The sequence below is a fragment of the Schistocerca serialis genome, chromosome 11, assembly GCF_023864345.2.
Source record: "Schistocerca serialis cubense isolate TAMUIC-IGC-003099 chromosome 11, iqSchSeri2.2, whole genome shotgun sequence".
Classification (NCBI taxonomy): Eukaryota; Metazoa; Arthropoda; class Insecta; order Orthoptera; family Acrididae; genus Schistocerca; species Schistocerca serialis.
In genome coordinates, this window is record NC_064648.1 from 174,316,255 (window position 1) to 174,337,946 (window position 21,692).

A 21,692-nucleotide genomic window follows, 5' to 3' on the forward strand; every position below is an offset into this window, starting at 1 on the left:
ACATAACTTTCTCTGTCTACCTGAGTTCTAGTATGTAGCCATTTTTTATACGCCTTCTTTTTCGCTTTACAGGCTGCCTTGACTGTGTCATTCCACCAAGCTGTTTGCTTCTTCCTACTTTTACACACTACTGTTCCAAGACACTCTTTAGCCACTTCTAGTACTGTGTCCCTGTACCTTGTCCATTCCTTTTCCAATGACTGTAATTGACTACATTCAACTAACTGGTACCTTTCTGAGATCGCTGTTATGTACTTGTGCCTGATTTCCTTATCCTGAAGTTTCTCCACTCTTATCCTCCTACATATGGACCTGACCTCCTGCACTTTCGGCCTCACAATCCCAATTTCACTGCAGATTAAATAATGATCAGTGTCATCAAAGACTCCCCTGAATACACGTGTGTCCCTCACAGCCTTCCTGAATTCCTGATCTGTTATTATATAGTCAATGACAGATCTGGTTCCCCTGCCTTCCCAAGTATACCGGTGAATATTCTTACGTTTAAAAAAGGAGTTTGTGATTACTAAGCCCATACTGGCACAGAAATCCAACAGTTGTTTCCCGTTCCTGTTGGCCCCCATATCCTCTCCAAATTTACCCATAACCTTTTCATACCCTTCTGTTCGATTTCCAATCCTGGCGTTAAAATCACCCAAGAGCAGAACATTGTCCTTGTCCTTTACTCTAACAACTACATCACTGAGTGCCTCATAAAAACTATCCATCTTATCTTGATCTGTCCCTTCACAATGCGAATATACTGACACAATCCTAATTTTCTTGCTAGACACTGTCGAATCTATCCAAATCAGTCGTTCATTTACATACCTTACTGCAACTACACTGGGTTCCATTTCTTTCCTGATGTAAAGCCCTACACCCCATTGTGCTATTCCTGCTTTGACTCCTGACAAGTAGACCTTGTATTCTCACACTTCTTCTTCTTTCTCACCCCTTACCCGAATGTCACTAACAGCTAAAACATCCAGCCCCATCTTACTTGCAGCCTCTGCCAGCTCTACCTTCTTCCCAGAGTAGCGCCAATTGATATTAATAGCTCCCCATCTCATTACCATTTGTTTGCCAAGTCGTATCTTAGGAGTCCCTGGTTTGTCAGTTAGAGGTGGGACTCCGTCACCTCCAAAGGTCCGAGGCATTTTGCTCTGATTGTTGCCAGCATCATATTTAAAGTACCAGGGAAGCAGGTTGCTAGCCTTACTTGCCCCGAGTCCCATTGGGTTTTACCCTAATGGCTGAGGGACTAACGGGTGGATTTGGTAGTCTTTGCCGTAAGAGCACAAAGGTGACCACGACTCAGAATATGTCCGAGATGCCCAGCCTTATTCCAAAGTAACTGGTATCCCGACTGTCGGGACCACTTACTTCGCCACTCGTATGTTGCCCGTGGTTCATGAACTAGGACATGACTACAGGAACCCACACCATGAATCTACTACTGTGTTACATAAATTGGAGATGGAAGGGAGAGAAAGGAAAGAAAAGTGCAGGATCTACTGACATCAGGTGCACCAGGACTTTATGCAGAATTAACGGTGAAGAGTGAGAATGTGCGCCAGACTGGGACTCGAACTGAGGATCTCCTGTGCGGACTGTCTCGGCACGCACCCTGCCCGACACAAACTCCCGCCTAGCACCGCCTATCCACAGCACCGTACACGTCCTCCGTGCTCGCTGCTTTCAGATTCCCACCGGAGGTCGAATTTAATTGCACGTCCGCACCAAAGGTGGCGGATTCACTGCCCGTCGAGGCAAATCGATTGAGTGAATGCTCGTCCGGACGGTGCGGTGGTCGATGCAATTGCGTGGTAAACGTGAGATCCGGGGTTAGAATCCCAGTCTGGCAAGCATTTTCACAGAAAGCTTGGTGCCGTGTGATCTGTGAATACTATAGTTTTGTTCCTAACAAGTAGTGTTCAAATTTTTGGAAACCCCACAACACAGGAAGGGCTCCCAATTCAGACACACAAATTCCTGTCTGATGCGGGCAACGTCTGACTACCAAAAGCAGTTGTCTGATGCTCTACAACCTCTCTGGTGTCAGAGTATTCTGAAACACTTCCATCCCCAGTCTGTAAACACACAAATCTGTAGCGATACAAAATGTTGTACAAAAATCTGGACGGTATAGTACGCTGCCACCGCACAGTTCCTCCTTCGACCTTCTGAACACTTGCCCACACCACTCAGTACACACCCAAGTGAAATTCCTCTATCAATAGCTGTATTAGATGCTAATCATTGAACAACAGCTACTCATAAACTTGTGATAAAAACCAAACAAGCCCAATATTGCTTTTGGTTTGTACGTGCTGCTAATTTTTCCTACAGCCTGCAACTTCTCAGGATCTGGTGCTATCCATAGTCCACTATTGACACTTCCCAAAGCTTCACTGCCTTCTTGAGAAATTCTGATTTTACTGAGTCTGCCTTTGTCATCCCTCGTCCAAAGCAGACAGTACTTCATTCGACAAGTTATAATGGTTTTTCTTGATGCAATAATTTACCAACAGGCATATGATTTGTAGAAGTTTATTTTATTTTATGAATTTCTATGTGCTACCAATTTCGGTATTACATAGATGCCATCTTCAGGCCCCACTCGTCACAGTCGTAAAATCGCTATACACGGAAGGAGCCGTATAACTGGATCTGTGAATCAATCGTCGCGCAACAGCTCTCGGTGGCCAGGCGACACAGACTGAGGCGATTTTATGACTATGACGAGTGGGGCCTGAAGATGGCATCAATGTATGTCAAAACTGGTAGCACATAGAAGTTCATAAAATAAAATAAACTTCTACATATTGTAATGGTACTTTGACTTCCGCGCCTCCGCCAATACAAAGATATAATTTGCGATCGCGCACGCAGAAGAGTGCTGCACCAGCGACCGATTTTTGTAAATAATTTTGTTCGTCTTTTCACTTTTGCGTAGGTTTTTGTTTTTAACAACTAATTGATTAGACTCTCTCTCTTGTCTTGATACGATAGACGTGTATTTTTCGGCGATGTGTTGAATGTGCTTTTGGGTGGAAATTAAAATTACATTACAAAAGTGAGGTTGTTTCAACAGTGATTCGAGGTGGTTATCGCCAAATTTGTAAATTGATCATGACAGTGACAACTTGAAGAAGTTTTCAACAGACGGAGAAAAGTGAAAGGGTCGTCCTACAAGAGAATTAGGAGGACAACCATGAAGACCATATTGTAATTAATACTGCGTATCTAACAAGATTATATGGTAAATTTCAATTAGTTTCTGATGCTATTTCCGTACAGTCGTTTTTTGTAGTGTTGCTGACCCGGTCTGCCATGCACGGTCAAATTACAGCACGATCTCAATCAATAATAAGTCCGCCTTATCCGTAACTGAAACCACCAAAATTCAAGATATCAATCAGATTTTCTATTTTATATTTTTCACGGCAGAGCCCCGAGGATAAGGGAACACTACAATATCATACGGTTGTTGGTAAATTATTGCACCAAGAAGTTCATGCCAGCCGTTGTCCCGCGATCCATAATGGATCAATGAAGATTAATTATAATGCTCTTCCCTGTTTGGGCTCAAAATCAAAAAATCACCGACACGAACATCCATCCTACTCAACATAGCCCTACCAAAAGTTTCATCCACTACTTGAATAAAATCTCATACCAGCACGTTTAAACCCAAAGGGAAACAACATTTTCCTTCATGGAGGAAAGCAGGATATTTTCCTGACTCTTCTGGAAACAACATTTTCCTTCATGGAGGAAAGCAGGATATTTTCCTGACTCTTCTGGCAACTTTGTGTCAGAGTGATGCTAAGTAAAGTATGGTGGCAGTAAATATTACGTGCTGTGGAACTTCCATAACATCTCCTCCATGTTGCCTGGTCTAACATTCTGTGATACCACAATTCATTCAAACTAAATTCATCCACTGATGACTATTCACACAATCTCTCTCTCTCTCTCTCTCTCTCTCTCTCTCTCTCTCTCTCTACACCTTTCTTCACCACAACTACTGAAGTGCTGTTATGCACAGTTCGGCACCGCCCAATGGCCACTGTCTACAATTCTTTGAATTTCTTTACATGTCACCAACTGTCTCTAAACAGATATGGAATAGGGCTACACAAAAAATGGAATAACCTCTTCACCTCTAATTTGCATTCAAACACTTACCAATCCTGATCTATAACAAAATGCTGTTTTATTTCTGCACAGAACTTGTCTTCAGCCTTCTCACTGATTGTCGATTCTTATTTATCTCTCTCTACAATCATTCCCTACTGGTCAACCAGCACCACTGTAGTTCCGAGCCATACTCCATCAGTATCTTTGCTACATCCTATTTCCAAATGGTAAACCTTCAAGGCAGTTGCACCCGGTTCTTATCAAATTACTCAACATATAAAACCACCTAAATAGCGCCAGATCTTTTGCTGTATTGAAACTTTGATCTCTCTCCCAAACTTTTACCCCCCTCCTTTCACACCATTACCTAATCCCTCCCACACAGCCTGACCACCCAGGCACAGCTTACCTACAGTGACGAGAATTCCTCACCCAGTACACTGATGCGATCACAAAAGGCCTTCACAGACAGGTACTACCCCCAGACCTAGTCTACAAACTGATCTCCTTTGCCATATCCTCACACAGTCCCAATCCTTCCACCGAACACAGAACCAGCATAAAGGAGTTCCCACAATTTACCTTCGATTCTGTGCCACACTTATAACACAAAACAAAGATCAATGCGACAAGTCTCAGACTGACACAAACAACGTGCGACGCGATTGCCGTCACTGCAGGAACGGCTCGGCACGGCACTGTCGCACCATTCTTCCACTGCATTCGGCGAAACTACAAATGACGTGCACATCGACCGATAACCTGCCAGTGAATATGTTCGCACTGTCATACATAAGTGTCAATGTACAACTAACACGATGGAAAATAACCCACGATAGAACAGAGTACTTCTCAATGCTATCTTAAGCTCAATGAGTAAAGTGTGTATCGCAGTTGTAAACAGCGCATACTGTGAAACGAATTTAAAATGTGAGTTTCAAACAAAACACCCAGCCCATACTGTTAACATATGCACTACCATGCAGACATGATAAAAAAGTAATGCGAATTTTTTTTCACCTTCAGGAATTTTTATTTATTCATTACCAACTTTGACCCATTCAAACAAACCCCTCTCAGATACAATACACTTGTGCCAGCACTTTTTCCAATCTCGGAAGCAGTTCTGGAACTCACTTTTAGTTATCACGTCAAGCTGCTTCAGCGATTCTGTTTTATCTCATCAATGCTGGCCAAATTATGACAGTTCTCTTTAGCCTCGAGAATAGAAATAAGTCACAAGGAACCGTGTCCAGCAAATAGGGTGGCTCAGGTGGCATAGTGGCCTTTTTTTTTTTTTTGTCAAAAAGAAATCAAGAACAATTTTTGAGGTGTGAGCAGGAGAATTATCATTATTACATTTCCACGAGCAGTTTTACCACAACTCTGCCATTTTCTTTGGATCGCTTCACGCGAATGGCATTTAACTTTCTTATTGACAGTATGACAATGATGCAAGAAACTGTTATGCACTATCCCACTGTAATGGAAGAAAACAGTGAGAAGAACCTGCATATGTGGTCGAACGTGTTGAATTTTTTAGGGTTTTGGCCCTTGGGGAAGTTCCTACAGGGACGAGTGGGCCTCGGTTTCAATGTCATACCCGTGTACCCACGTTTTGTTGCTTGTTATACCCTCCTTTAGACGTTATGGAGCATTGTCAACTTCACTCCGTAATACACGAATGGTGTCTACATGACATTGTTTATGGTCAAAATTCAAAAATTTCAGAACAAATTTTGCTGCTACATGTATTGTGCCCAAAATATCGAAAAAATTTGCTCGGCACGAGACAAAGGATATGCCGACATCATCGGTAACTGTCCTCACGGTGATCAGCCAATTTTCCAGAACCATTTTCATTACTTCTTCCACATACTCTCATACTAGTGCGGTCTTTGTCTTCAACATCTTCTCGACCCTCTTTGAAATGTTTATACCACTCGCAAATTCTCACCTTACTCGAAGCAGATTCGCCAAAAGCCCCAGTCAACATTTTGAATGCAGTGCTGTGTTTTCTTCTATTTTTCAAGCAAAATTTAATGCACATTCTTTGATCCGTCTTTTTTTAAATTACAAACTTGCCTGGCACTTGAAAACATGTATAATCTTTCTGGCTGTCAACTTTACACTAAATATTTGAAATAGCTGAAAACGTAAACATACATCAGGACCATGTGAAGCAACAAGATGGAAAAAACTTCCTGGCAGATTAAAACTGTGTGCCGGACCGAGACTCGAACTCGGGACCTTTGCCTTTCGCAGGCAAGTGCTCTACCAACTGAGCTACCCAAGCACAACTCATGCCCCGTACTCTCAGCTTTACTTCTGCCAGTACCTCGTCTCCTACTTTCCAAACTTAACAGAAGCTCTCCTGCGAAAATGCAAAGGCAAAGGCAAAGGCAAAGGTCCCGAGTTCGAGTCTCAGTCTGCTACACAGTTTTAATCTGCCAGGAAGTTTCATATCAGTGCACACTCTGCTGCAGAGTGAAAATCTCATTCAAGATGGAAAAAGTTTGTAAATCGGATGTATAAAGCCCACAAAATTAAAAAATTTCCATTATATTTTGATCACACCTCGTATGTTCAGTGCAATACACATACAAAGATAAATGGAGGTAAAAAATCAAACAAAAAACCTGCAATCACAGCATCCTTACAGCAAAATTCCTACGTTCAGGGGCAGTTTTGACTACCTCCAGATGCACACAATACCTAGGTATCCCAAGTGAGACGAACGACTAGCGGCCCGGCCACTCACCGGCTCTCGCAGTATAAGCAGGCGTAGCGGTGAGAGTCCGAGTTGCCGGCAGCGCCCACAGCTGCACGCCGTCGGACCGGAAACTTGCGGGAAGATATCGGCATCAGCTGCTGTCGCACTTTTTTCGCCAGCTCCGTGTTGTACACACGTCGCCACCGGCCCGTCGACGACCCTCCCGACGCGGAGGTGGGCGCGGGGCGGTGCGTCGTCTGCTCCTGCAGCTGGCTCGGCGTCTGTCGGTTGAGGCTGGGGAGGTGGGTAAAGGCACTGCAATTGCGACTCCACTGACAGCTCTCTACCACAGTTTACACTTACACGAAATGTACAAATATATCTACATCCCGTTCATAAAATACCAAATTTTACAGCACAGTCATTGATAATGATTCTCATTTAATCTTAATCATTCAACTGTAAACCATTTGTCACGAATGCTGGCACATTCCAGTACTAAAACAACATTTTCATATTCGTCAAATGCTGCTGTGTTAATTTCAATTTCTTGTCAAACCAGTCCCACACAGTACAACTTGACAAATGTGTTGTGACGCCAGGCTGACAGTCTGGAAAAAGTAGTACTGTGGTGACAAAGTGATCTATAATGAAACTCGAGGTCTAGGTTAGACTGGCAAAAATAATTTGGTTGCGGGCTGGCAAGACCACCAATTGTCAGTGCAAGGAAACAGTTACGGCAATTGACTATTTTAGTAGTGATTTTGATTGTGTGTTACATGCTACCAAAACAATTTTTATTGCTACTCAAATATTCTGATCCCTAGAATTGTTAAGAGCCAAAGAAGCTTTCACTTAAATGTTCTGTTGATGTCAACAAATCATCATATTTTTTCTGGCCTTATCACATACCTTCACAATGACGTCATGTTAATCTGTATTTGGCAATGATGTACCCCATGTGCCTACGTGAATTTGTTATCCTGTGTCAAAGTGTGAAAAAATTTTCAAAATGTTTCTGAAAAATTGTACAGCTGAGGCAGGGCACGGGTACCAGGCTGGCATTCACCTAGTCAGATGTCGCAAACTGTCTATAAAACCACATCCAGACTTACCAGTACACCACACCTCATTGTCAGTCCACAAGACGGATTCAATCTGAGGCTGATAAGCCATCTCAAATCTGGGAAGCAGCTCGCTAATGAACAGGGATATCGAGGGGATCTGCTGACGCTTAGGCGTATATCATTAAAAGTGGGAGTTGGTGCACTTATCCAGAAGAAGGAAAGTAGAAAGAAAGCTGCAAGGATAATTCTCAAAACTGCAAGGATTGATATATAGTTATTGAACTTATGAGAACCACTTTGTCTTCAGCAACTTTTACATTAAGTCAGGGTCACTAATATTCACATTACTACATGTGACACATTATTTCCATCGACAAAACGCTTCGTCCAAAGCTACAGAAAATAGTTACAAATATGCTAATGTTGACAATAATCAACACAGTTTTACTAAAAATTTAAGTAATTCTCACAGCACAATAGGATCATATTGTACAGAGAGAAGTGTCGTTATTAATGCAAAATGGCCAACACGTGTGTAAACAACTCCTCTCTCTAGCTACGGATGAAACATTTTTTTCGTTAATACTCACACCACACCTATCGATCGCAGATGCGTACCAAACATTACGACGTACAGCAATCCTGAACTAAAAATCCGATGTGCTTGAAATAATTAAAACTTGGCTAGTGGACCCACATAGCACCAACCTATTCAAGGGCCATATAGAGGAGTCCTTCCTAGAAACCCAGAATCCTAAACCCCTCAGCTGGTTCAGATTCACTGATGACATCTTTGCGATCTGGATCAAGGGTGAGGACCGCTGTCCACATTCCTCCAGAACCTCAACAACTTCTCCCCCATTTGCTTCACCTGGTCCTACTCAACCCAACAAGCCACCTTCCTCGATGTTGCCTCCACCTCCGAGATGGCTACATCAGTACCTCCGTCCATATCGAACCTACCAACCACCAGCAGTACCTCCACTTTGACAGCTGCCACCCATTCCATAACAACAAGTCCATTCTGTACAGCCTACCCACCCATGGTCGTCGCATCTGCAGTGACGAGCAGTCCCTCTCTAAATATACCGAAGGTCTCACTGAAGCCTTCAATGACCGTAATTATCCTCCCAACATTGTACAAAAACAAGTCTCTCATGCCTTATCTTTTCAGTCTCCTACCACCTCCCGAAGTCCCAGAGTCCGGCCAATGAGGAGCATTCCCCTCGTAACTTAGTACTGTCCAGGACTGGAACAACTGAATTACATTCTCTGCCAGGGTTTCGATTACCTCTCGTCATGCACTGAAATGAGGAATGTCCTGTCAACTATCCTTCTCCCACCCTCCCACAGTGGTTTTCCCTCAGCCACCAACCCTACACAATATACTCTTCCACCCTTACACAACCTCTGCTCCGAACACCTTACCTCATGGCTCATAGCCCTGTAACGGGCCTCGATGCAAGATTTGTCCCATACATCCTCCCACCACCACCACCAGCACCACCACCACCACCACCACCACCACCACCTACTCCAGTCTGGTCACTAACATCAACTATCCCATCAAAGGCAGGGCTACCTGTGAAACCAGCCATGTGACCTACAAGCTAAGCTGCAACCACTGTGCTGCATTCTATGTAGGCACGACAACCAACAAGCTGTCTGTCCACACGAATGGGCACTGACAAATTATGACCAAGACCCAGTTGCTGAACACTCTGCCAAAAATGACATCCTTCATTTTAATGACTGCTTCACAGCCTGTGCCATCTGGATCCTATCCATCAACACCAGTTTTCTGAAGTGTGCAGGTGGGAACTTTCCTTGCAATACATCCTACATTCCCGTAACCCTCCTGGCTTCAACCTTCGTTAGTCACCGTCCTTACCCATCCAGCTCCTTTCCTGTTCCCATTCCAGCACTACACAGCCCTCATTCCAGCATCACATTCAGTCATTTTATTTCTCTCCTTTTCGGCCACTTCCTCCTCCCCCCCCCCCCCCCCCAATCCTTCCTGGACAGTCCGTCTAACCTGAGGCACTTCACTGGCAGCCACCCCCACCATACTATCCCTCCCCCTCCCCACCCCAGCCTCCTCCTTACCCCCACACAGTCACCACTCCCATCATGCACTGGTGCTGCTGCTCGCAGTGTGGTTTCAGTTGCCTGAGAATGCAGACTGCAGACAATTTCAGTTGTCAGAATATGAAGAAATGCCCTGCAAAATGTATATAACATAATAATTTCAGTCCAAATTTAATAGAAATAAACTGCACGAAAGAGGCCTTCGTATTCATCCACCTTTAATGTTTCCAGCTATTTGTTATGGAAATCATGCACGTTGTGTTTTCGGGTGCTAACAACATCAAAATTGGACAATGGACCAATTGTGACAAGCCCTCTTTACAGGTGAACCGTACTTTGGTTTGCAGTCATATTCGAGAAGAGTGTTCGTCAGGAGGTGACCGAGTTGACACAGAAAGGTTTAGGAAGATACAGGAAATCCACCAATTCAAAGGAACTTTGCTGTTGGAAGGAATAATGACTTACAGAAAAAAAGACCTTGTTGGTGTAACCTTCAAAGTAAAAGTTTTGGAGGATGTTGACAACCTCCAGTGTCCAATTCAGCTGCAGGCTCCACTCATATATCACTGGCAGAACATTTCTCAGAATGAGCTCTCCAATATGTTTTCATCAACGCGAGGTGCCGAGCTGTACATAACTCGAGAGGAAGTGCCATCACTTTTAGATGTCAAAAAAGTACTGATAATTGATAGCGATAAGGTTTTATGAACTTCACAATTCTACAACCGTTACTTTACAAGGGGACTTATGATCTAAGATGTTGAGTCCCATAGTGCTCAGAGCCATTTCTTACTTTACAATTTTCACACTGTATTATTTATTCTGAAAAATGGTTTAAAATGTTTAAGTTGAAAGAACCAGTTGTTGTCGACAATTTCAGAGGGAGCATTAGGCACCTTGGACAAGAACAGTCAAAAGCAATGCAACAATACAATAGAAGATGAATGGGTAGCTTTGAGAGACGAAACAGTGAAAGCAACAGAGGATGAGATAGGTAAAAAGACAAGGCCAATAGGAAACCCTTGGATAACACAGAAGATAATGAATTTAACTGATAAAAGGAGAAAATATAAAATACAAATGAAGTAGGCGAAAGGGAATACAAACGTCTAAAAAATGAGATCGACAGGAAGTGCAAAATGGTTAAGCAGGAATAGCTAGAGGGCACAAGTAAGTATTTAGAAGCATGTATCACTGGGGGAAAGATAGATAATGTCTACACGAAAATTAAAGAGACCTTTGGGGAAAAGAGAAACAACTGTATGAATATCAAGAACTCAGATGGAAAACAAGCCACAAGCAAAGAAGGGTAAGCTGAAAAGTGGAAGGAGTATACAGAGGATCTATACAAGAAAGATGAACTTGAAAGCAATATTATAAAAAGGGAGAATGACAAAGATGAAGACGAGATGGGAGGTATCGTACTGCGAGAAAAATTTAACAGAGCACGGAAAGACCTGAGTCGAAACAAGGCTCCAGCAATAGGCAACATTCGGTCAGAACTACTGAGAGCCTTGGGAGAGCCAGCCCTGACAAAACTCTTCCATCTTGTGTGCTAGATGTACGAGACAGGTGAAATACCCTCAGACTTGAAGAAGAATATAATCCCAATTCTAAAATGCTGGTGCTTGCAGATGTGAATATTGCCAAACTATTAATTTAATATGTCAAAGCTGAAAAATACTACCATGAATTCCTTACAGAAAAATGTAAAAACTTATGCAAGCTGATCCATGGGAAAATCAGTTTGGATTTCAGAGATGTTGGAATATGCAAGGCAATACTGACCCTACAACTTCTCATAGAAGGTAGGTTAAGGAAAGGCAAACCTAAGTTTATAGTGTTTGTGGACTTACAGAAAGCTTTTCACAATGTTGACTGGAATACTCTCTTTCAAATTCTGAAGGTGGCAGGGGTAAAATACAGGGAGCGAAAGGCTATTTACAATTTGTACAGAAACCAGATGGCAGTTATAAGAGTCAGCGGGCACAACAGGCAAGCAGTGGTTGAGAAGGGAGTGAGACAGGGTTGTAGGCTATCCCTGATGTTATTCAATCTGTACATCGAGCAAGCAGTAAATGAAACAAAAGAAAAATTTGGAATAGGAATTAAAGTCCAGAGAGAAGAAAGAAAAGCTTTGAGGTTTATCGATGACATTGTAATTCTGTCAGAGACAGCAAAGGACTTGGAAGAGCAGTTGAACGGAATGGACAGTGTCTTGAAAGGAGACAGTAAGATGAACATCAATAAAAGCAAAACGAGGATAATGGAATGTAGTCGAATTAAGTCGGGTGATGCTGAGGGAATTAGATTAGGAAATGAGACACTTAAAGTAGTGAAGGAGTTTTGCTATTAGGGGAGCAAAATAACTGATTGTGGCTGAAGTGGAGAGAATCTAAAATGTAGAGTGCCAATGGTAAGAAACGCATTTCTGAAGAAAAATTTTTTAACACTGAATATAGATTTAAGTATTACAAAGTACTTATATGGAGTATAGCCCTTTATGGAAGTGAAACATGGATGATAAACCGTTTAGACAAGAAGAAAATAGAAGCCTTTGAAACGTGGTGTTACAGAAGAATGCTGAAGATTAGATGGGTAGATCACATAACTAAAGAGGAGATACTAAACAGAATTGGGGAAAAAAGAAATTTGTGGCACAACTTGACCAAAAGAAGGGATAGGTCGATAGGACACATTTCGAGATGTCAAGGGATCGATAATATAGTATATAGTACTGTAGGAAAGTGGTGGGGGGGGGGGGAGCGGGGTGGGGGGGGGGGCCTAAAAATCGTGAGGGAGACCAAGAGATGAATACACTAAGCAGACTCAGAAGGATGTAGGTTGCAGTAGGTACTCGGAGATGAAGAGGATTGCACAGGATAGAGTAGCATGGAGAGCTGCATCAAACAAGTCTTAGGGCCGGAGATCACAACAACAAACGTACATTAAATAATCTTCTAACAAGGGAACCCGCCCATCGCACCCCCTTCAGATTTAGTTATAAGTTGGCACAGTGGATGGGCCTTGAAAAACTGAACACAAATCGGTCAAGAAAACCGGAAGAAGTTGTGTGGAACTATGAAAAAATAAGCAAAATATACAGACTGAGTAGTCCATGCACAAGACAGGCAACATCAAGGAGAGCGTGAGCTACGGAGCGCTGTGGTCCCGTGGTTAGCGTGAGCAGCTGCAGAACGAGAGTTCCTCGGTTCAAGTCTTCCCTCGAGTGAGAAGTTTATTTTCGCAAAGTTATGATCTGTCCGTTCGTTCATTGACGTCTCTGTTCACTGTAATAAGTTTAGTGTCTGTGTTTTGCTGGATTCATATTGCCCACGGAATACATCTCACGTATTTAATGCACTCTCGTTCAAAGTAGCGAACAGTCAACTGCCAGCCAGGGAGTCTCGTTAGTAGGAATACTCTCTCTTCCGTGCGCTGTAGTCGACTGACGTCGTGTTATTCGATGTTTGTTTAGGTGTAGCATCCCCATACTACGGCGCAGTTACCTCGCATCGGACGGACGGACGGACAGATAATAATTGTCTAAAAATAAAAAAATTTAACTTTTCGGTCGAGGCAAGACTTGAACCGAGGACCTCTCGTTCCGCAGCTGCTCACGCTAACCAGGGGACTGCGGCGCTCCTGTGTTCGCACTATCCTCGATATTGCATATCTTGCGCGTGGACTACTCAGTTTGTATATTTTGCTTATTTTTTTCATAGTTCCACACAACTTCTTCCTGTTTTCTCGATTGATCTGTGTTCAACTTTTCAAGGCCTATCCACTGTGCCAGCTTATAACTAAATCTGAGGGCGGTGCGATGGGGATTTTCCCTTGTAAGATTTTTCATTAAGAGAAAAATAGTTTCTTCCTTAGACAATTTTGAAGCATGTACTTATCCAATAGGTAACACACATTACACATCTACTGTAAGAAATTTACAAGATGCGAACCACACAGCTGGTTGTGCACGCACCAGAGAAGTGTGAACACACAGAATGATGCACTGTTCTACCTACCCCGGGCTGAGTCCCCTCTCCAGCCGGTTGTTGAGGGCTCGGTCCAGGAGGCCTCCGAGAGCCGTCGAAATCTGCGTTTTCAGCCCCGCCGACCGGTCACTGCGGCCCAGCTGTTCCGTCGACGTGGCAGAGCCTGCTGTCGTCGTGCTGCAACACGGCAAGACCGACACTGGAGCCAGTCGCGACGGCATAATTCGCCGTGTAGTACACTAGACCTGTCGGAATACAATGAAGTGACAGACGTCACGGGATATCTCCTAATATCGTGTCGCCCGCCTTTTTCCCCCCGACACAGTGCAGCAACACGACGTGGCACGAACTCGACAAGTCGTCGGAAGCCCTTACAGAAATACTTATGTGTGCTGCCTTTACGACAGTCTGTAATTTCGAAATGTTGCCGGTGCGGGATTATGTTGAGCAACTGATCTCTTGATTATGTCCCGTACATTTCTGATGGGATTAATGTCAGGAATTTGGGTAGCCAAATCATCCATTTGAACTGTGCAGAATGTTACTCAAACCAGTGCAAACAGTTGTGGCACGGTGACGTGGCTCATCGCTTTTTGGAAACACTGTGACGAAGCGAGCTGGGATATTTTTACTTCCCCTCTTGTTTTGCCATCTGCCTCCTTAAAAGTCATTTTTTCATTTTTGAACTAATTACCATTAACATAAGTAAGTTTTAATCTGCATTTTCATAAAAGAGAAATGTTGGCCCTCAGTTTTAAAGAATATAACACCAGACCTAATTTTGTGCTTAGTTTTAGGTATGTAACTGATTTTCTAATTTATTCCGACTATGCCTAGTTCGTATCTTTTGTTATAGGGTGAAATAGGTAATCGTTTCGTAACTTAAATTCAGTTGTTGATGTATAAACAAACATAAATTCTGTACTACTCATAAGCATTTGGAGTAACAACTAATAGTAATCTTAAAGTATCTATTTGTCTCTATCTGAAAACATGTTAGCAAAACCAGCCCTTAATTAATTTCAAAGTAATTAACAGTTTTGTCAAAAGTATTGTTTGCATAACTATATTTGTTAATTTCATGACTTAAACAAATAATTCAGCTTAACCCTCATGGTAGAAGAAACTGTTAAAAAGACGGAATTTTTCAATGTATTCAGTTAATTTAAAGAGTTAAGTTTTAATTGTAATTTCTGTAAAATTAACTTCGAAGAATGTGTAGTTTCGGCCCCCATTATTGTGAGGATATATAAGGGCCCGATTTATGGTCACGAGAAAGTCAGTTCACAGCCAAATTTCAGATGAGAAACCTGTGCTGGCTAGAATGACAACAATGCTTCAATGTAACTGTGAAATAAGTGTTAAACAATTAGGCCGTGTGTACAAACCAACGACAGTGACTGCTCCATATGCACTTGATTATTCTTCAAGAACTGTGGACTTTTTGGTTACGTTTTTACTGCTCGTAGATGTTCAACAGGAAACTATTGTAGCAGTATGTGGATGTTCGCCTGCAACCTATTAATGAGGCTTATCGAAAGTTAAACAATAGTCCACAAGCCGTATGACTGTGTGACTGTGGGGTTGTAAACAGTGAAAGTAAAAGACTGAAATGCAACTGTGCAACTGTCGGCTACGTCATTTACAGTAGACAGTTGATAGTAGACATCCCGTAGTTTTTCAGCCAGTATGTCGACACCAAGGACAACAAATAAAGAAACAAAGCAGGTGAGCGTCATCACGACACGAAATACATGAATGGTTGCAAATGATATCCGAGTAGCTGAACATAACCATTTTCAGTCAATGGTCGGTACAGTTGGACCACAGGACCCAGCACATTCCCTGCCCACCTTGCACGGTGCCTTGTTGACAACTTGGATCCACGGCTTCATGGGGTCTGCGCCACATTTGAACCTCACCATCAGATCTTACCAACTGAAATCAGGACGTCTCTGATCAGGCCATCCAGTCGCAACTTCCATCATGCGCTGGTGTTGCCTGAGACTGCAGTCGTGTGTATGTGTGTGTGTGTGTGTGTGTGTGTGTGTGTTTGCGTGTGTGTGTGTGTGTTTGCGTGTGCGTGTATTGCTGAAGAAGGCCTTAATGGCTGAAATCTTTAATTGCGGGAGTCATTTTGTTATGCCGATCTGCGTCTCAGCATCTCCGCTATATGGTGAGTAGCAACTTTCCTTCTCATAATATTGTTACTTCTGTCACACTCATCCATATGCAGCTCTACTCAAAATTTATGAATGTTCTTACATTTACTTCTCAGTATACTTCCCTTCTGAATACTTTGATGCAATAAAAACAGCTGTCATGTCACATTAACTGACATAAAACTGAGTGAAAAGAAAATTTCTTCAGATTGCTGAAAAATTTTAACACTTTGCGTGCGGCCAATGTAATATTATGTCTTCAGAAGGAAACAGAATGGTGTGGCCGATGTAATATTATGTCTCGTCAGTTACAATGTTCCTCTATGGCCTCAAACATGTATTTTTGACTCCTGCGAAGTCCGAGTGGTCTGCAGGCTTCGTAGTTTCAACCGCAAATGCTAGATGGCAGCAGCGAACTCAGCAGAATACTTTCTGTTTACGATAGGTTTTGTTATTGTAGCTTATTTCATAGGCATTATTTGGCATTGGCATCCTCTCAGTTTCATTCGTTTTGAGTGTTTTCATGTCGATTTTCGTTTCGATATAGGATAAACGTTTGGAGCAAATGATTTATGAAGTCCTTGATGAGTTTTCAGATCGTCAAATAGGGCTGTCTGATGACAATTCGGATTATACGTCATCTGAAAATAGCAGTAAGTCAAGATTTGTTTCAGATTTTGTTGCTGCAAATGGTTTTTTTTGTTAGCGTCCCAGAATTTTATATTATGAATTATGCTCCTGTTCAAATGGAAAGGCTGGAAGAAAGGACACCTCATATGAGTGCACCGAATGTAATGTTGGGTTGTGTATCTGCCCCTGCTTCAAAGTTTATCACATCATAGTCCACTATGAACACTAAATTGTGTACTGAACTTATGCTTATTGTTATTTTTCCTTATTTCAAGTGTTTCGTAAATATTTTTTAGAGGATAACAACGTGTTTCATTGTATATAACAGTACTGAAATTCTTTTTCAACTTTTTTCTGGTAATAAATATCACTGACTTGAAATTTCATTAGCGCCTTCAAATTTTAAATTATTGACCCCAAAATTGAGTACTTAACGTAAAAAGTCCAATAAACATAAAAACGTTTTGGAATTCCAACAACAGTGAGCTGTACAGCAGTAAGAAATTACAGAAAAACACTGATTTTACCTAGTCCGCAGGTGACGGCAACTACAAAGTACAACAGCACTGTAAGTGTTAATCAACAGATGTTTGTACTGGTGCAGTGTGCCAGAATTGTGTGTAGAGTTTTCTCAGTGGCTCATTAATGGCGTGCTTGCGGGTGTTGAGCCAAGTTACACAGAACACAATGATGACTAGATAAGAGCTATGAAATGCTGAGAGAATGCGCATTTCACAGGGTATCAAAGAGCATAGCAGGGTCCGGGAGGCACACCATGCTACAGACAGGAGCACAATACTTACAGTACTGGACAGTCTGGTTAAACACCACACAGGGAGAATGCTCGATAATGCAACTCGACATACCGGTAGAGGACGGCTGTGTCAGGCATCAAAATATGGTGCAGAAAACAGAAATCGACAACTCGGCTGAATACCTGAAAGCACACTGACTATTTGACAAATACGAGGTGCATTCAAGTTCTAAGGCCTCCGATTTTTTTTCTCCTGACTGGAAAGAGATAGATATACGCACATTGTTTTAAAATGAGGCCGCATTCAATGTCAATACGTCCCAGAGATGGCAGCACCGTACGGCAGATGGAATTTTACCGCCAGCGGCCAAAATGAGAACTGTTTTAAATACTTAAAATGGCGACGTTTTCCTTACTTGAACAGCGTGCAATCATTCGTTTTCTGAATTTGCGTGGTGTGAAACCAATTGAAATTCATTGGCAGTTGAAGGAGACGTGTGGTGACGGAGTTACGGATGTGTCGAAAGTGCGTTCGTGGGTGCGACAGTTTAATGAAGGCAGAACATCGTGTGACAACAAACCGAAACAACCTCGGGCTCGCACAAGCCGGTCTGACGACACGATCGAGAAAGTGGAGAGAATTGTTTTGGGGGATCGCTGAATGACTATCGAACAGATCGCCTCCAGAGTTGGCATTTCTGTGGGTTCTGTGCACACAATCCTGCATGACGACCTGAAAATGCGAAAAGTGTCATCCAGGTGGGTGCCACGAATGCTGACGGACAACCACACGGCTGCCCCTGTGGCATGTTGCCGAGCAATGTTGACGCGCAACGACAGGATGAATGGGCCTTTCTTTACGTCGGTTGTGACAGTGGATGAGACGTGGATGCCATTTTTCAATCCAGAAACAAAGCGCCAGTCAGCTCAATGGAAGCACACAGATTCACTGCCACCAAAAAAATTTCGGGTAACCGCCAGTGCTGAAAAAATGACGGTGTCCACGTTCTGGGACAGCGTGGGCGTAATCGTTACCCATTGCGTTCCAAAGGGCACTACGGTAACAGGTGCATCCTACTGAAGAACAAATTCCTTCCCGCACTGCAACAAAAACATCCGGGAAGGGCTGCGCGTGTGCTGTTTCACCGAGACAACACACCTGTACATCGAGCTAACGTTACTCAACAGTTTCTTCGTGATAACAACTTTGAAGTGATTCGTCATGCTCCCTACTCACCTGACCTGGCTTCTAGTGACTTTTGGCTTTTTCCAACAATGAAAGACACTCTCCGTGGCCGCACATTCACCAGCCGTGCTGCTATTGCCTCAGTGGTCAAAACAGACTCCTAAAGAAGCCTTCGCCGCTGCCATGGAATCGTGGCATCAGTGTTGTGAAAAATGTGTACGTCTGCAGGGTGATTACGTCGAGAAGTAACGCCAGTTTCATCGATTTCGGGTGAGTAGGTAATCAGAAAAAAAATCGGAGGCCTTAGAACTCGAATGCACCTCGTACAGAGTATCAGAGGAACAGACACTATCCTTTCTTGCACTCACTGAAAAAGGGAGGAAAGGAAAATTAAAGAGGTATTTTGCTGCTGCAGACAGTGCTGTCAAAAATTCTAATCCTGAGATTGAGGAAAACAACAGAAAGCGTCTCTCTAGAAGTGCAAACTGCCCTTTTTAGAGGAAAGTCGCACACAAATAAAAATAACTAATGTGGACATTCTAAATAATAAAATCCAGAGTGTTAAAGAGAATTTCAATTGGATACAATAACACACTTGAAAATGTTAATATAGGAAAATTATGGTTTGTTCTGTAAAACAAACATCTTCCAGTAAACCAGATGAGGAACAGCAAGTGCCCAATATGAAGATTTAAACAAAGACAGGAATTGCATATGGCAAGGATGCTTGCATTCTGCGAATTCTAATTTGTATGTGGATAAGACAAAAATTGTCTGCATAACTCTTCTTGCATTGTTCAGACTGACCTCTGTCCTCTTATTTTACTGCTATGCTGTTATGGTCCTGATATGCATGCTTTTTTCCTAATTCCACTATTTGTCCTCCTTCTGTAGTTGATAAACCACGTGTGCTGAACTACAAGTTTGCACCAAACAGGAACAACGAGCTGTGATCACGTTTCTGTGGTCAGAAAGTGCATCGGGGGACGCAATCCGTCAAAGAGTTTTGGCACAACTTGGGAACAGTGTCTCGCCACAACAGAGTGTCTACGATTGGATTGCAAAATTGTTCACACAATTGTTACGCCAGGCGACCGTACACAGCCACGAACGACACCGAGTGCACACGTGACACGTTCTGGTACGAGCAACTACTGACAAAGTGGCAATCTGCCTGCAAATCGGTCACAGTTTTGCATACGAAATCATTCAAGTCCGTGCAAAACAGGACCCAAAACAACTCGCAGAGCTGCACGAACGAACACGCTCGAACACCTGCCAAATACATTTGGATCACAACGGTAATGCACGTAATGGCTTCTTAAACGAATCACCACTGGTGACAAAACGTGGATCCGTCATTACGAGCCAGAGCGTAAACGGCAGAGCACGGAATAGAAAAAATCTACAACTGCCAAGCAGGAAAAAGTTCAAAACCCACCATCTGCAGGAAAACTAATGCTTACCATTTTTGGGACACACAAGGCCCAGTACTGGTCATTATCAGGAGAGATGCACAACAATAAACAGTGCGGGTTACAGTGAGATGCTCGCTTACACGCTAAAGCCTGCAATTCGAAGCACAGCCCGAGGAATACCGTCGAAAGGTGTCGTGTCGACGCACGACAATGCCCGTCCGTGTACCACTGCTCACACTGCTTGAAACACTCCAGAAACTCAAAGTTTCATCGAACAGCTCAGCATCCGCATATTCTTTACCTCACCCCTTGTTTGGTCCACTCAGAGAGTCATTAAGGGGCCGTCAACTCACCACAGACTAAGAAGTGAAGGACGCGGTGCGAGTGTGGCTCGCTGCTCGGCCGAAAACCGCCTTTTCTGAGGGCATCGGGAAGCTCGTGCAGCAGCAGACCGAGTATGTTGAAAACTGAGAGGTGACCACTGACAAATAACATTACTGTACATGTCCTTTGGTATTGCAATAAAAGGTATTGCTACACTGGATAATTTTTTACCGACTCTCGTATATCGAACAAGTTATTGTGAAGAAGGGAGAGACCTCACATCCCTACAATCCTCCTCGCCAGGGCTTCTCACATCTGCTACTCTAATTTACAGTTCCACAATATGTTCTTCATAAATTTTCCTTTCAAAGACTTACACCTACAAGACACATTCAATGACTTAAAACAACATGCATTAAGCAGTTTCCAACCATTATCCATCAATGCCCCAATTCACTGTTACCTTGTCAAATACAGAGAGGTTGTTTTTCTCAACATTTTCAGCTCTTATTTTGGGCAGTCATTCTTCTGCCGCATTTGATGAGGCACACTATGCTTTTCCTCTCCTGTGCCAATCTTTTCATTTCAGAGCAACACTTGTAGCCAACATCCTCAATCATTCATTGTACATATTCCAATCTCTGTCTCGACGTACAGTTTTTGCCTTCTACGGCTCCTTCTAGTACCGTGGAAGTCATTCACTGATGTCTTAACATGTCCTATTACCCTCTCCCTTCTGCTAGTTAACATTTTGCAAAATTCGTCTCATATCATGGAGTACCTACTCACTTCTAATTTTATCATACTGGTTTACTTCAGTATCCTATTGTAATAGCATATTTGAAATTGAAACATTTCAGTTTCCACACACAAACACACGGGCCCTAGTTTAAACCTCCGTGATTGCCTTTGATACTAAATTTCTCATTTTCTCCTTAGTGCATCCATCTACTTTATAGTCCCCCAAGTCTCATATTAAAGTTGTCACTAATCTCATGCTTCCCCCCACCCCCAAACAATTCCTTCGCCTTTCTTTGGTTTACTCTCAGTCCATACATTGTGCATGTTCAGGTATGTCCACATGATGCCTCTCTTGTCGTGTGCAATAGCAGACTCACAGGAATATAAAGGATATGCCCTGTGGAAAGAAAGCAAGTACACATGGGCGTTCTTGTGTTGCCTCATCGTGGAAGCAATATGCTTGGGAGGGTG

The 21,692-nt window shown here is 42.8% G+C and overlaps 1 protein-coding gene across 1 annotated transcript in view; it reads right to left on the bottom strand.

The window, feature by feature from the left end:
• LOC126426758 (uncharacterized) overlaps positions 1–21,692 on the bottom strand; it is a 441,752-nt gene that overhangs the window by 183,935 nt on the left and 236,125 nt on the right. The window contains exons 13-14 of the mRNA XM_050088747.1: positions 14,037–14,183; positions 6,908–7,153 (exon numbers count right to left, since the gene is read on the bottom strand). Coding sequence (XP_049944704.1) covers positions 6,908–7,153; positions 14,037–14,183 — 393 coding nt within the window. The remainder of the gene's footprint in view (positions 1–6,907; positions 7,154–14,036; positions 14,184–21,692) is intronic.